The sequence below is a fragment of the Pelobates fuscus genome, chromosome 10 (assembly GCF_036172605.1).
Source record: "Pelobates fuscus isolate aPelFus1 chromosome 10, aPelFus1.pri, whole genome shotgun sequence".
Taxonomy (NCBI): domain Eukaryota; kingdom Metazoa; phylum Chordata; class Amphibia; order Anura; family Pelobatidae; genus Pelobates; species Pelobates fuscus.
Genome location: NC_086326.1, coordinates 130,674,285 through 130,690,701, shown reverse-complemented (window position 1 = coordinate 130,690,701; position 16,417 = coordinate 130,674,285). Strand labels below are relative to the sequence as shown.

General features: G+C 40.6%; 1 protein-coding gene across 1 annotated transcript in view; it reads left to right on the top strand.

The window, feature by feature from the left end:
- CDH23 (cadherin related 23) overlaps positions 1-16,417 on the top strand; it is a 909,735-nt gene that overhangs the window by 853,564 nt on the left and 39,754 nt on the right. The window contains exons 53-57 of the mRNA XM_063435341.1: positions 525-736; positions 2,299-2,493; positions 9,092-9,205; positions 10,560-10,689; positions 12,257-12,514. Of these exons, the coding sequence (XP_063291411.1) occupies positions 525-736; positions 2,299-2,493; positions 9,092-9,205; positions 10,560-10,689; positions 12,257-12,514 (909 nt within the window). The remainder of the gene's footprint in view (positions 1-524; positions 737-2,298; positions 2,494-9,091; positions 9,206-10,559; positions 10,690-12,256; positions 12,515-16,417) is intronic.

Here is a 16,417-nt window from a genome sequence, read left to right as displayed (position 1 = left end):
ATTTTAGAGTCAAGTACACAGGTTTTTTTTTGTTTTGTTTTTTGAAAAATTGGAAATAGCTTGAATTAGTTTTTTCCTCCTTATTTGGGATCAACAGCAAAAACAGAGATGGATGAAAAGCTGAACTTGATGGACGAGTCTTTTTATATGACTTTACTTAGAGGGTAGTGGATGCATGGAATAGCCTTCCAGCTGAAGTGGTAGAGGTTAATACATTAAAGGAGTTTAAGCATGCGTGGGATAGGCATAAGGCTATCCTAGCTATAAGATAAGGCGAGGGACTAATGAAAGTATTAAGAAAATTGGGCAGACTAGATGGGCCAACGAATGGTTCTTATCTGCCGTCACATTCTATGTTTCTATGTTTATTTAGCCTATATTACATTGTAACTGTGTTATTTTGCTTGATGACATTGTGGATATGAGTTCTCTTTTTACATTTCGTGTGCCTCCACAAGGTTTATGTCTGTTAAATTCATATCAAGCAAGCAATAATAATTATTGTCCACATTAATATCTTTCAGAGGCGTTTCTTATTGATACAGACTCTGGACTCATAACATCACGAAGACTTCTGCAATCCTTTGAGAGGTTTAACTTAACAGTTGTGGCAACAGACAAAGGCAGACCACCTTTGTGGGGAACAGCTATGTTAAGGGTGGAAGTAATTGATGTCAATGACAATCGGCCTGTGTTTGTACGACCTCCGAATGGTACCATACTCCACATAAAAGAGGTATCTTCATGTGGCACTTAGTGACCTCTTCTGCATTACCAAGCACGTTTTTGAGAAGTAATGAGTCAGTTGGGGCTAACATGTTACAATATGAAGTGCATGCTTGTTTATAGAGACAGGCTAGCAGATTAGGGTAAGATTGTTCAACTGAACACTCTCTATCATGTGCAGTGACAGAAGCTGGTGATCACATTTGGACCCAGAGATATTTCATTGGGTTCCGATCAGATGGAGCATGGATATCGTACTTGTTTAGTCTTGGTAACTGTCAACGATAAGTTAATTGTAGCAACACTGCCTTTCACAGCTTATTGTCGATCACTCTTATTATTGGAAAATAATGTAATGAAAATTTAAAGGGAAATGCATCACTTTGAGACAACTGTCTCGATCAAAAGCTTTAGCAAAAGGGTGACTGACCTATCCAATCAATGTCCTTTTCCTAGGGATAGGGGGAAACCGCATTGGTCACGTGCAATTCAGTCAAATGCGCAATTGAAAGATCTCGTGTTGCCATCAGTGATATTGCGAGAGCCTAAGATGCACGCTGGCTTGATTGCCTCTTATGCACATTCACAGCTGGCACTTTCCAAGTGTTGACCAAATGATCAGATGCCACCATATTTTTGGATTGCAGGGCATACTTTTTGGGACTGGGTTCCCTGTACACCCTCTGGTGGTCTGGTTATTGCTGGGTGCCAGTGTCCTTGCCAGTACACTAAACAACATCACATAGCTATTACTAATTCTTGTTAAATATAATATTGTAAAAATATAAATGATTTAGGGGAAAGACTGGCCATACCTGAATGGCAATATAGAATAATAGTGGAGCAATAGAGTAGGATTGTATGGGGGGTTATGCTGTCCCATAAATATTACTCTATACCCATTAGGTATATAGACTAATTGAAGGGTTATCTCAAGATGCAAGGGCGGGGGGGAAGGGGCGGGGGGAAGGGGGGGGGAGAGGGACACACACACACAACTCTGCAAAGTGACTCACTTTGTTTATAAGTGCACTTGCTTTTTCTCATCTGTATGCAGATGGTCATATTCCCCTGACTCTCAGCATCATTGTTCTTTGTTTGCAAAAGTCATGAGTGTGCACATAGTGTCTCATGCATGTCTAGTATTAGTCTATGTGAAACTAGGATGGGAGGTTTATTGGATGGGAGAGAGAAGGGTAAGAGGGAGGGGAGCCGTGCCCAACAAAAAAAAAATTGAGTTTATAATAATTTTTATTATTATTATTACATGCTTCACAAACTGTTCTTGATTTATTTTAGCTTGTATATTTGTCTAAAAGTGTTTGCTGGTTTGAAAAAAAATATTGTCAAGTGATGCATGTCCCTTCAATAGTTTCATTAATGCACCCCCTTGATAATGCTTTTTGACATAAAAAAAATAAACAAAGAAAAAAAAACATAAAAGCAATGATGCAAACAGTACATCCAGATTAGGAGAAGTTTGCTACTGTTGTGAGATGGATTCAAGGATTGCTGCGAGGGCCTCTAGTGGACATTGCTTGACTTCGTTTTTTTTTTTTTTTTTTTCTTTAGGAAATTCCTTTGAAGTCCAATGTGTATGAAGTATATGCCACTGACAATGATGAGGGGATGAATGGCGCTGTACGTTACAATTTTCTGAAACCTGGGGCTGGAAACAAGGACTGGGAGTATTTTAGTATTGATTCAGTTAGTGGGCTTATTCAGACCGCACAAAGGTTGGACCGAGAGAAGCAAGCCATTTATAATGTGAGTCACAGAAAAAGTTCATCAGCTCCATCAGGAAATTATGTCATTATATAGTTTTCCTACCGCTAAAATAGTAGGTTCAAATATTTGATCTGACTGATTCTCCCTGGGAAATGGAAAAAGGCAAGGGTGTCCACTGTCCCTATCATTTATATTATATCAATCGATCCCCTAGCTACTTCTATCAGAAATAACTCCAAAATTAAGTGTTTTTCAATTAATCATAAGGAGCTAAAAATAGATCTTATGCAGACAATGTTTTAATCACAATATTAGACCCAGTCAATTCTTTGCCCCCCTTGATGAAGGAGATCGGCAAGTAGTATCAAATTATAAAATCAATGTGCATAAATCTTGTGCTATAGGCTCTAATTTAAAACCAGAATTAAAATATTTTATAGAACACAAGGGTTTGAATGGGTTAAACAAGATCTCATATATCTTGGGATGAGATTAACGAAAGATACCAACCAGATTATTTCAATAAATTTTGAAAACCTGTGTAAACAGACAAATCAACTTCTAAAAGAATGGAGAAATACCGAAATATCATGGTGGCACAGAATGAATATAATTCATTCTTATATTATACCTAAATGGTCTTACTTGTTCTATATGCTTCTTATACATATCCCTGACAGCTGGTTAAAATCAGGTCCAACGTTACAAATTTTATTTGAAAGGAGAAAAGACCAACAATAAAACAAATGCTATTGTTTCGCAGCATAAGTGGTGTCGCTAGGGGGGCAGATGGGCCATGGCCCCCTGCATCATGCCATCCTCCCTTGTGCCCCCCTCTACCCCAAATGCAGGCACTGTATCAAGGGCAATATGTTTGTTTTTTTAATAATCCTGGGTGGAGGATTCATTATTCTCCACCAGGGATTATTAAAAAAAAAAAAAAAAAAACACATTGGGCCGGGGCTTAATGACATCGGGCGGGGCTAAAGGTGTCCAGAAGACATTGGTCGCGGTAACTGCTGCACAGGAAGGGGTAAGCAGGAAGGAGTCCCTGCTTCCCCAACATCTAGACTCCAGGAGCTGCACTGCCTCCACTCCAGCCCATAATGGACAGAGGTAAGTGTGTGTGTGTGTGACTGTAACTGTGTGTGTGTGTGAGACTGCCTGCCTCTGTCTGTGTGGTTGTGTGCCTATGTGTGACTGTAACTGTGTGTGTGTGGCTGTGTGTCTATGTGTGACTGTAACTGTGTGTGTGTGTGACTGTGTGCCTCTGTGCGTGTGGCTGTCTGCCTCTGTGTGACTGAAACTGTGTGTGTGTGAGACTGTATGTGTGTGTGTGTGTACCTCTGTGTCACTAAAACTGTGTGTGCATCACACTCTGACTATGTGTGTCTGTAAGCTTGTGTGTGTGATTTTTCGCACAGGGCGCCTAAAGGCCAAGGCTGTCCCTGGCTCTATCTATGCCAAAGTGCCCACATGGATGTCCCTAGTTCTTCCTCCTCTTTCGGAGGAAGCCATTTATGGTCCATCCAAGGTGGGCGGCTGTGAGCACAGTGAGACAGTGAGGGAGTTGTAATCCTCATGACAGTGAGGGAGTTGTAATCCTCATGCTCTGCTCCCTCATAAGCCATCTACTGATGCCGGGAGCTGGAATATGATGTCATATTCTGGCCCCCTGCATTCAGTAGACATCCCACGAGGACGCAGAGCAGGAGAATTACAGCTCCTTTGCCACTCTGATGTGCTCACAGCCGCCCACCTCACAGCAGCCCCACTGGACCCCATGTACAGATCCACTCTAGCTCTCCCAAAGGTAGGGAGGCTGGGTGGAAAAATTTAAATAATAATATTAGTAATTTGTGAGTGTGTGTGAGAGAATGTGTGTGTGTGTCTGCCAGTAAATGTGTGAGTGTGTGTGTATGTCTGTCACATCGGTGAGAGTCTGTGTTTGTCATTGAGTGTTTGTGTGCCTGTAGGTGAATGTATGTGTCAGTGAGTGTATCTGTGTCTGTTAATGATTGTGTGTATGTCAAATCAGTGAGAGTCTGTATCTGTCAGTGATCTCTGTGTGTTTGACAGTGAATGTGTGTGTGACTGTCGGTATGTATCTGCCGGTAGGTGTGTGTCTGTCAGTGAGTGTGTCAGTGAATGTCTGTGTGTCTGTTAGTGAGTGTGTGTATGTCAGTGAGTGCATGTGTCTCTGAGAGTGTGTTTGTGTCAGTGTGTGTCTGTCATTGAACCTGCGGTTTAGTTGAACAGTGTGTGAGACAATGACTGTCAGTGAGTGTGTATCAGTGAGGGCATGTTGTCTGTTAGTCTGCCTATCCACACTGTCATCACCACACCCTGCCCCCCACACTGTCACCTTCCTACACCCTACCCCCACACTGTCACCTTCCTACACCCTGCACTCCACACTGTCACCTTCAAACATGCTGCCCCCCCACACTGACCTTCCAACACACTGCACCCCATACTGTCACCTTCCTACACACTGCCCCTCCCCTTCCGCCCACAGGTAAGAGGCAGGGAGGCAGGGGGTTAAGCCCAATTTAATTTAAACGACTCACCTACCAGCACTTATCCAACACTACATGCACTACACCTACACTACTACATGCACATATACTACATCCACTACACAGACACTGCATCCAATAGACACACCGCATCTACCACACAAATGCTAGTTACTCTACACAAACACAGACACTGCATCCACTACACACACACCATGTGTTTAATACACACACTGCATACAATACAAATGACATTCACGACATGGCAGAAGGAGGGAGAAAAGAGATGAAAGGGAGAGGAACAGAGACATGGATGGTGGGGGGGGGGGGGGCAAAAAAGACATGGATTCTTCAATCCATGGGGTAGATGGGAGCTGAACCGACAGTGCGGTTACATCTAAGGTGCAACACATTACCTACCTGGCTGAGGCTGCAGTTTGCAGATGGATTAAGGGAGCGTTTATACACACACACACACATACATACATCAATGTTTTATAAGTGCCCGCCTACTTTTGTCCCTGGCCCACCATGTGCCCCCCATAGGTGTGTGAACGGGGTGTGCCGGTAGTGCCTGGGCACACCCTAATCCCCGCGGCACACCTATGGATTGAGACCGGCAGGGGAGATCTCAGGATCTCCCCTGTTGGCTCATGCAGAGGCGGCGCTATCCGACCGCCGGCTCTGCTCTAAGCCCCCATGGGCCGGTGGGGAGATCAAAGATCTCCCTCACTGGCCCACAGCAGCATTAAGGGAAGCAGGAGAGGACCCGGGGAGCTCTAGCTGTGGCAACGCAAAGATCTTGCTAGAGTTCACTCTCCACTGGACCAGGCTAGAGTTCACTCTCCACTGGACCACCAGGGATGGCACATGGCAGCAAGGATCCCCCCTCCCTACATAATGTAAGAAGGAAGGGGGGATATTTACTAATCTTCCCCCACCTCCACCCCCACAATCCCTCCAAACATACAGCACCCTCACGCATACAGCACCCTCGCACACACAGCACACAAACAGCACCCTCACACATACAGCACCCTCACACACACAGCACACAAACAGAACCCACATACAGCACCCACACACATACAGCACACAAACAGCACCTACACACACAGAGCACCTACACACATAAAGCACCCTCACACACACAGCACACATACAGCACCCTCACACACACATCACCCTCACACACACACACACACACACAACACCCTCACACACACAGTACACTAACAGCACCCTCGCAAACACACACACAGCACCCTTACAAACACACAACACCCTCACACACAACACCTCCACACACAGCTCACAAACACACACACACACAGCACACAAACAGCACACTCACACACAAACAGCACCCTCACACACAGCCCACTAACAGCACCCTCACAAACACACGACACCCACACACAGCACACAAACAGCACCCTCACACACACAGCACCCTCACACACACAGCACCCTCACACACACAGCACCCTCTCTCACACACACACACACACACACACACATCACACAAACAGCACCCTCACAAGCACACTAACAGGACCCTAACAAACACACACACACAAACACCCTCACACACAGCACACTACCAGCACCCCCACACACAGCACACAAACAGCACCCTCACACACAGCACACTAACAGCATCCTCACAAACACACACACACATACCCTCACCCACATAGCACAATACCAGCACCCTCACACACATATCGCACTTACAGCACCCTCACACACAGCACCCTCACACAGTACACTAACAGCAGTGTATGTATGTGTGTGTGTATATATATGTGTATATATATATATATATATATATATATATATTGTAACGGACCGTTAAGCACACAAGGGGTTAAAATCTGTTTAGGCGATATTCCCCTTCCAGATACACAAGCAGCTACTGCAAGCACCAATCTCCTGAACAGGAAACACACAAATTCTCCAACTCCCGAACTGAAAACACACAAATTCTCCAACTCCCGAACTGGAACTATATGAATGCTGTAAACAGCCGAACAGGAAAAACCATACGAACAGTTTACACTCCTGGCAGTCGAACTGTAACAGCATACAATCAAATCCCCCTAAGAACGAAACGACACTTCGTTTGAGGGTCAAGCAGAACTGATTTACTGGGACTACCTGCCAGGCTTTTATGCAGGTCTTCCACCTGGTGGACACTCCCCTAGGGGACCAGATGGAAAACTGGGATACATAGTGGACATTGACCAATCACAAGCTTACACATTTAAATACTCCCACAATGCATTATAATCCCTCCTCTCTGTTCTGGAGATAATTGGGAAGTAATCCAATTATCTCCAAGGACAGAGGCAAAACTCCATTAGCCACATGTTAGTAAAAAGACATAAAATTACACAGTGTTACAATTACTACATAAAACATATACATTCAACATGTCCCCAGATAGCTTTGATCTGAGTGCACATTCATTCGTTCAATCGCCACGAAGCCAAAGTCTTTCACATAGTTTTTCGTTACACGAATGGGCTCCATGGCATAGCTATCTGGGGTAACACTGCTCACATAGGGAAAGTACAGAATGGACGGCGTTCGTATGAATTGCAGGAGAAGGGAGGTCGGCAACTCAGCGGTGTTCGTGCAAACAAGTGTCCGTTTTGAGTTCCATAGATTTGGAGTTGAACACCGCTGGCCGTTTGGGAGTTAAAGATGGCCGCTGCCACATGTTTGGTTATACAAACAGCGGCCACCCAGCGTTCACCAATTAAGCTGCGGTTAACCGCAGCTTCTGGGAGGTAATTCACTGGCACGCTCCTTGCCCAGGTGGTCCCCACATTTGTGCGTTGGTTCGGTAGATTCAATCTACCGAACGCCCAGGTAGAAAGGCACGAACAAGCCTTTCTAAAGGGGAAAAGAACAGCGTTTAACATGGGGCCATAGTCCAGAGGGAGCAGGCAAGCAACCAGGCTTCTCCAGTGCCCAGTGGCGAGGTTGGTTCCGCCACATATATATATATATATATATATATATATATGTACATATATATATATATATATATATATATATATACATACATACATATACACGCGGCATGTGTTTGTGCTTTAGGGTGCACATCCTAATGCAATAGGCTTCGCACATCTATGGTGTCCCTCCAAAAAATTAATCCTAGAGACACCACTGCAGATGGAAGGCTTAGTTTCCTTAATATCAGAGCTATTTAACAGGCACATGTGTATAGACTCCAAGCAAAATTAAATGCTAATCATGGATGGTATGATATAGAGAGAAAGTGAATGCAAAAACATCAGACTTATTCCACACTGCCTGGAACCTAAAAGCTACATCATCAAATGAATATTCTGAAAGTGGATGTCTGACCCTTAGTCAAACCCTGAATACTTGGTTTAAAATCAAGAAATCCTTAGATTTGCAGGATTTAATTCCATCTTTTCTATCTCTGGATTTCTTAGAATATATTATAAAGGACATACATTGGTGTAATGGATCCTCTCTACTCCGATTGAGTATATCTGTTGAGAGGTTCTACCTATTCCCACAGAGTTGGAAAGTGTTTATAGCTCCCACCCAAACATCAGCCTAGACTTAATGAAAGATGAAAAGTAGTGTGTCTTTATTGGGAACATAATACGGTTATATAGACAGACCGCCAGCATGGAGTCTCTATTCAACATGCAGTAAGTCTGTCCAGGAGCATCTGTGTCTGAGAGTTAATAGAGTCCTCTTTTGATTAAACTAATTATCTGCAGGATACAGAGAGCGCTTACACAACCCCAAAATTAAGGGCACTGGATGTATTTTAAAGAAGGATACAATATACTTTGCTATATAATAATACTTTGTTTTGTTAATTAGAATAAGTAATACAATGTATGACTGCAGATCTAATTGCTACTATTAGCATTATTGTTTGTAAAGTGCTGTGTAAGTATGCTAAAATGAATTGACTAGACATGCTCAATCCAGAACAGAGGAGGCAAGACATCGATGAGCCATTGTTTCAAATTAAAAACATAGATGTTTAAGTGAGAAGCCCAAATCACAATTTGCACTGGGTCTCATACATTGATCTTACTGTGCGTTTTTATTTCCTGCAGTTGATAATTGTAGCCAATGACCTTGGGCAACCAGTGCCTTATGAAACCATGCTGCCTCTTCAAGTTGCATTGGATGATATCGATGACAATGAGCCCATCTTTGTGAGACCACCAGTGAGTACACTGTATTGCTTAAGAAAGTTAGAGTAGTGACTTCAGTATATAATTTACCTTTCATTGAAACATATTAATTGTCTTCTCCTAGCACTGATTATAATGCTGAATGAGTTTGTAATCAACAACATCTCTTTTGCTTTTTTATGGTTATCTTTGACATTGTAGACCTGGAATTGTAGATACAGCAAACTTCCATGAGCTGGCTACTTCTTGTATTCCACCTCTTGATGACTCCTTGTGAATAATTCTTCCTCCTTTATATTACTACATTCCATTACTCAGATATAATGATGCAGTTGCCATTATGGCATCAATGCATTGTATTGGCTTACCCAATATGCTAAGAAGCCACAAGACTGCATTAAACGGGATCCTCTAAATGAATGTTTTTTTGTATTGCAAAAAGAAGCCGTGCACCAGTGTGTTTCTGCTTTCTTACGGTTATTTGATTTGTTAAAGAACATTGTTGCTAGATTTACCATTCTAAAAATGCTATCATTAAAGCCAACTACCTAGCACCATCATGGAATCGTCTGCCTATTTATAATTGGCTGTGCTGTACAGCCCGGCTGTCACAAGACGATTTGAACATTCCATTCTGATACAGAATCTTCAAATGCTAGTTTGCTCTAAAGAAATCATATCAACCTTCTAAAGGTTGAAGATTGCTTGTACCTCTTCTACATACATACAAAATACATACGGTTTCAATTTTGAGCCTTGGAATATGTGTAATTAAAGGGACACTATAGTCATCAAAACAAATTTATCATAATAAAGCATTTGTGTTGTATAGATCATGCTTTGAAGTTTCACTGCTCAATTATGTGTCATTTAAGAGTTAAATCACTTTTTGTTTTTGTTTATGCAGCCATAGCCACACCTCCCCTGATAGTGACTTTGACAGCCTGCATGAAAAAAAAAATGGTTTCATTTTCAAGCAGATGTAACTTACTTTAAAAGTTATCTCCTACTCTGTAATTTGAACTTTAATTACATGCAAGCTATTAACAGAGCAGGATATACGAAATTCAAAATTAAACAGACGTTGCAATAAAGGAAGTGTACACATTAAATAACTCTTTACAGGAAGTGTTTAGGAAGGCTGTATAAGTCACATGCAGGGAGGTGTGACTAGGGCAGCATAAACAAAGTGATTTAATTCCTAAATGGCAGAAAATTGAGCGGTGTGACTGCAGGTGCATGATCTATACACCAAAACTGCTTAACTAAAGCTAAAGTTGTTTTGGTGACTGTAGTGTCCCTTTAAAAATATATAATATTGGAATATTGGATTTAGTGTTGGCCTTGTTTTTACTCAAAATAATGACGTGCTTGGGTTTCTTCACAGAGAGGGGCCCTACAGTACCAAATTCTATCGGTCCGGGAACACTCCAGACCAGGAACTGTGGTGGGAAACATCTCTGGTGGAGTGGATGCAGATGAGGGATCTAATGCAATTGTCTACTATTTTATTGCAGGTATCTACCATCTGTTAATGCTTCATAAATGACACATAGTGTGTGTATGACATCACAGACTCTGCAAGGAATTGATACTTATACATTTTAAGATGAGCAATAGCTATTTATTATATTTTTTGATTATACTGAATTGATTGACTCTATCAGGCCTCTTGAAGAGTTTGTTCACTAAACATTGATTTGTAGAGAATTGAAAGCCTAATTGCAAACTTTAGGCTGGAATAGCCAAGATGCGACTGTTTTCTATCATGGCTGTGCTAAGCTAAATGTTGCAATTTGGTTCTCCATTTTTAGTTTTCAGTGTATACTGTAGTTAGGTCGAGGTAACCACACATGCTCTTGTATGAATGCAAAATACTTTTACCATTATCGGCTTGTTGAAAAATAGTTCTATACCTCACGCTAAACACTCATTGTTAAGTGATCACAATCTATCAGAAGAGCTTGACATCAAACTCTTCAGGCACATAGCAAATACAACATCAAAAATGACTTGTAAAAAGTTAATGAAAAACCTTTTTAGCAATTAATGTACTTTGAAGTTTGTTTGTACATGAGCAGAGCTAACAACAAGAACACTTGCAAGTAAGAGCAACATCAGCTGACCTTAATGATTGTTCATTAATCCGTTCTACCAATTAAAAAAAGTCAAATAAGCTCAATGACTGTGTTATAGCAAATTCGATAACACAACAAATGCACATGTAGTGTCCATGACAGCTGAAGTTTTTATTTTGAGCTACCATAAATGAACACACAATCACTGGGATGTCCATTTAGTATAAATTTATCTTAAACTTAGCTATCTTAAACCTTCAACGTGTGAAATGCTCATTAAGGTGTCAGTTTCATTGTTGCGTTAACCTTGTGCCTAACGTCCTTATTATATCAGGATTAACATTAAATTAGGCCTGTTCAAAACTAGATAATGATTTATGGTCATGAAGTAGACCTGACTAAAAGTATATAATCATTTCTGACTTGTGTGACACTAGGCACTACTGGTAGTAAAATGGTCTACGGTAAAATTGTCATTTTTATTTGTATCTGCAAGATCCTATCGGATTGCATTCCCCAATATTTATTATTTATAAAGTATAGGATAAGTAGTATAACTATATTGAATGAGTCATAGAGTTAAAGTGGTAGAGAGTGCAGAGTGAACCTAGAACAAAGATTTCTGGCATATGATATGATTGGTAGATAACATGGCAGGAGATTTACCACTGTTCTTGATCTTCTCCAGAAGTGGAGCACATAGGGATGTGGATATAACATTTGTTGGGTGCATTATGCAGCTAAAATCCTGCGAATATCGTGTGGTTAGGATCTTTTCGTATTCTTTAAGTTTTGTTTTCATGGAAAAACACACAGATATGGACCATTTTATTTACTTCAACTTTCTTGATTACAGAATATTATAGTTTATTTACAACTCTGTACATGTGTTTTTTAATCACTTCTATTTCACTATGCAGCTATAAAATAGAATGTGTTGAACACCGACATTGGCGACTGTGCAAATAAAACAAAATAGCTTTTTTATGGAACTTTCTTTCTTTAGCTGGTAACCAAGATAATAATTTCCAGCTGTTACCAGAGGGGAAGCTAACAGTGCTCCAGAACCTGGATAGGGAGAAGGAACCAATTTACACCATCATTGTTAAGGCCTCCAGCAACAAGAATTGGACACCCCTGAGGAGTCTGAGGGCATCTCACAGCTATGACCCAAGCATGGATTCTACTCTACAAGAAGTGAGAATCTATCTGGAAGACATTAACGACCAACCACCCAGGTTTACAAAGTCTGAATATACAGCTGGTAAGAACACAAGATGTACAAAAAATAATAATAATGTTTTGTAATATTTTTATATTCACTATGACATCATACTTTGCAAATTGTTTGTGTTGTGCAAATTTTATATTCACAAATGTTTTTATCAGATTTTAAGCATAAAATCCCTACATTAAGAATGTACACAGAATATCATACATGCATCATAAATATGTTGGAGTAAATAATGATAAAAGGAACTATTTAAGAAACAAGAAAAATCTATGTAACAGTAAATAACATTATGTTCTCTCTTATAGCAGTATATCAATTATATAACACAATATCATAGGGTATCAGGAAAAGCCCATCCTTCAAACCTGTCCACAACCTTCAAACAAGGACCCTCAAAAAATTAAGACAAAATTATACTCTACCAGCGGACATTGTTAAGCCTCCAAACACAAGTGTAATTAGCCAGAGTGCAGTTCACAAAGTGGGGTGCATTTTCAAAACTAGTACTGAGAACACGTAGGTCATACATTTGGCATTTTCTGGGGACCTAACATATTTTCCATTGTTAAGCCAAAAATGTTTTGACAGTCAAGAAAACATTTTTTATTAAGCACTTCATCATCGTTTCATTGTGATAGCTTTTTCTGTGTTAAATTATAGCAAAATAATAATTTAAATAATAACTCCTTGTGGTTCACACAACTAGCAAAAGAAATATAATCACTCAATGCTTCAGCACATTGATCATTAGATATTGGAATTGTAACCACAGCTGGTTCCCCTATTTACCACTATAATGTCTTAAAGCATAGAATTTAGCTGGGCTAACCGTACAGATATCTTAGCTATAATATTATATAGTTAGTTAGAGTTCCTCTATTTAACCCCTTAAGGACCAAACTTCTGGAATAAAAGGGAATCATGACATGGCACACATGTCATGTGTCCTTAAGGGGTTAAAATATATAAATGATTGAGAATACCGTACAATAAAAATAATGTCTTGGAAGCACTAAAGTTTTGTCTTTTAAAATATTTTAATAAATAAATTTAAATATAGACATATAACAATGTAATAATCCATTACAATAATGTATAGCAGAATTTATGAAATGAAAGTATATGCTATCACTGTATTTTTTTTTATTTTTTTTTTAATGTGTGCTGTTCCTTAATCTTTATTTAGTTGTAGAAGATGACACAAGTAATTGAGTATGAACAGGATATTACTTCACTGCAGAGGGATTTCGATTGGGGGATTAGGCAATCAAATGGCAGATTACATTTAATGTAGTTATGCACTTTGGGGTAAAGAATGCACAAGCAATTTACACCCTAAACGGTAGTGAATTAGGGATAACAACATACAAGAAGGATTTGGGAATTGTCATAGACAACAAATGAGGCAACAATGTGCAATGTCAATCAGAAGTGGTTAAGGGAATTAAGACATTGTCATCTATAAAAAGGGGCATTAATTCTTGGTATAAAAATGTAATTTTGCATCTTTATAAATCAATAATAAGGCCACACCTTGAATATGCCGTGCAATTGTGGGCACCTGTTCTAAAGAATGATATTACAGCTCTAGAAAAAGTGCAGAGGCGGGCTACAAAATTAATAAAAGAAATGGAACATTTTAATTATGAAGAGAGGTTAACAATTTAAATCTGGATAGTTTAAAAAAAATGGTGCCTCAGAGGGGATATGATAGCATTATACAAATATATTCAGGGCCAATACAAACCATTGACTGGAAAGCTATTCATAAACAGGACTATATATAGGACACGAGGTCATGCATTTAGACTGGAAGAAAGGAAATTTAGACTAAGGCAAAATCAAGGGATTTTATACAGTCAACAATAAGGATATGGAATTCTCTGCCTGAAAAGATGGGGTTTGTCAGTGTCCGTACAGATGTTTAAACAGCAACTGGATGAATACTTGCAAAAACATAATATTCAGGGATATCATTTTTAATATGTGGGGTAAGAGCTTCTTGATCAAAGGAGAGATCTGACTGCCATTCTGGGGTCAAGAAGGATTTTTTTCCTAGTTTGTTGCAAAAGTGAAAGAGGTGGAGGGTTGCTGGCTGAGATACAGATTAGCCCCTTTGTAGCAGTGCTCCAATACAGCCCCTAAAAAAAGCGACTTTAAAGCCAAAAAAACATACTTTTTAGAAGACCTCATTGCAGCCTCCACCAGTTCAAACTATGGGACGCAAACATCCACACCCAGAAATGTCCAAACTGCCCGACATCAGGCTCTCTTTTGAGAGGCAAGCACCTTCGGCACCTTCCAAGATCGCGCTCGAGGCCCAATGCAGTCTGGAGGTCTCAGAGGAGTCTAACAAAGATGAGGAGCCTATTGACTTGGCCTACCTACCCAGGCAGAGTCTATCAATCCTCAGAATCAGGCGACAATTCCTTGCCCTCCACAAAGGACGACATCAAAAAGCGCTTGACTGATCTGAGACAGGGATGGAAGGCCGATCTCCAGCAGACACAGGCCTAGATAGAAGAGGTTCACAGGAGAGTGCAAGCGGTGGAAGAGAGTGAGGCCTCCAGGGACACCCAACGTACGGAGACTAAGGGACAGCTGGAGGAGCTCTCCACAGTATATGTTAACTGGGAATACCCAAGGTAGTAGGAGGGGAGGAACTGCTTTGTGCAGTAGTTGATTGTGTCTATGGGCCCCAGAGGGAGTTCTTAAATGACATACATCACTTCAGCGTTCCACGCCCGCAAATCCGCTACCACACCAGCGAGAGTCTCCAGAGCTTTCACAAGAGATATAAGGGCAAGTTGCAAGGAGACTTTTTAAACAATCTATCAAATAACGCTGGGGAGTGGGGGGATTCCTGGTGATTCCTTGAGGAGAGAGACACTTACTCTCAAATCTACTAAGGATGCAGAACCACTTTTCAGCGCTCTGGGCTTGGAGGCCTCAACTGGAGCGTCCAAAAGACAATGTTGCCTGAAACTACTAATCATAGAGAAGGCGGTTCGAGAATTAGAAAGGGACAGACTGGGAGTATGATTCACAGGCTGACTTACAAACCTTAGTGGGCTGATAGCATCAGGGTGTCGATGGCTATTATTACAGACTGAGCCTGGTATATCTCTTAGCACCTACTACTAAATGATGTGCATCTATTACTCTAAGTAAGTTAGGTTATAGAGCTTGAGTCCAGAGCTTTGCTTATATGTCACTATTCAATTGTATCTTTGCTAAAGTGAGTTTTCCAATCTCTCTCTCTTTCCCTTTACTACAGTCTGTTATTCAGGTTGTTTGCTATTCTATAACTGTATCCAGTGTTTTGTTTTATTCACTTACGTGACATTCAGATAATGGGAAAGCTGTATAATATGCGTATAAATGCTAATAAAATACAAATTAAAAAAAATGTGGAAAGAGCTTCAACTGTTTTTAATTTTTTTTTGCCTTGTTTTGGATCAACAGTAAAAGCAGATGTGAGAAAGGCTAAACTTGATAAACGCATGTCACTTTTGTAAAAAGCATGTCACTATGTAAAATGGAGAATAAAGGTTGGCGCACATGAGAGTAGGAGATGTAAAGTTAAACACAGTTAGAGAGTAGACTGAAAGAAGGTGCAAAACAGACTGACAAGTGAAGGTTATGAACAGAAGACTAGTGGCAAGGGAGGAGACATGTATAAACAGCGATTGATAGAAACAATCGGGTGATAAAGTGATGAGGACAAGTAGCTCTAAACAACAGATAAACTAGAGAGAGTACTCCGACCGAGAACCTTCACCCAATCCACTTCCTAGCCATTGGGGAGAGAGCCTGGAACGCTTCAACCCCAGTCGTTGAGGCTTGACTGGGATCTATCTGGAGCTTTTCACCCGACGAGGCTGCAGCTCTCCTTCCAGGCAGTAATTGTCCCCTCTGCCTATTCCTCTGCAG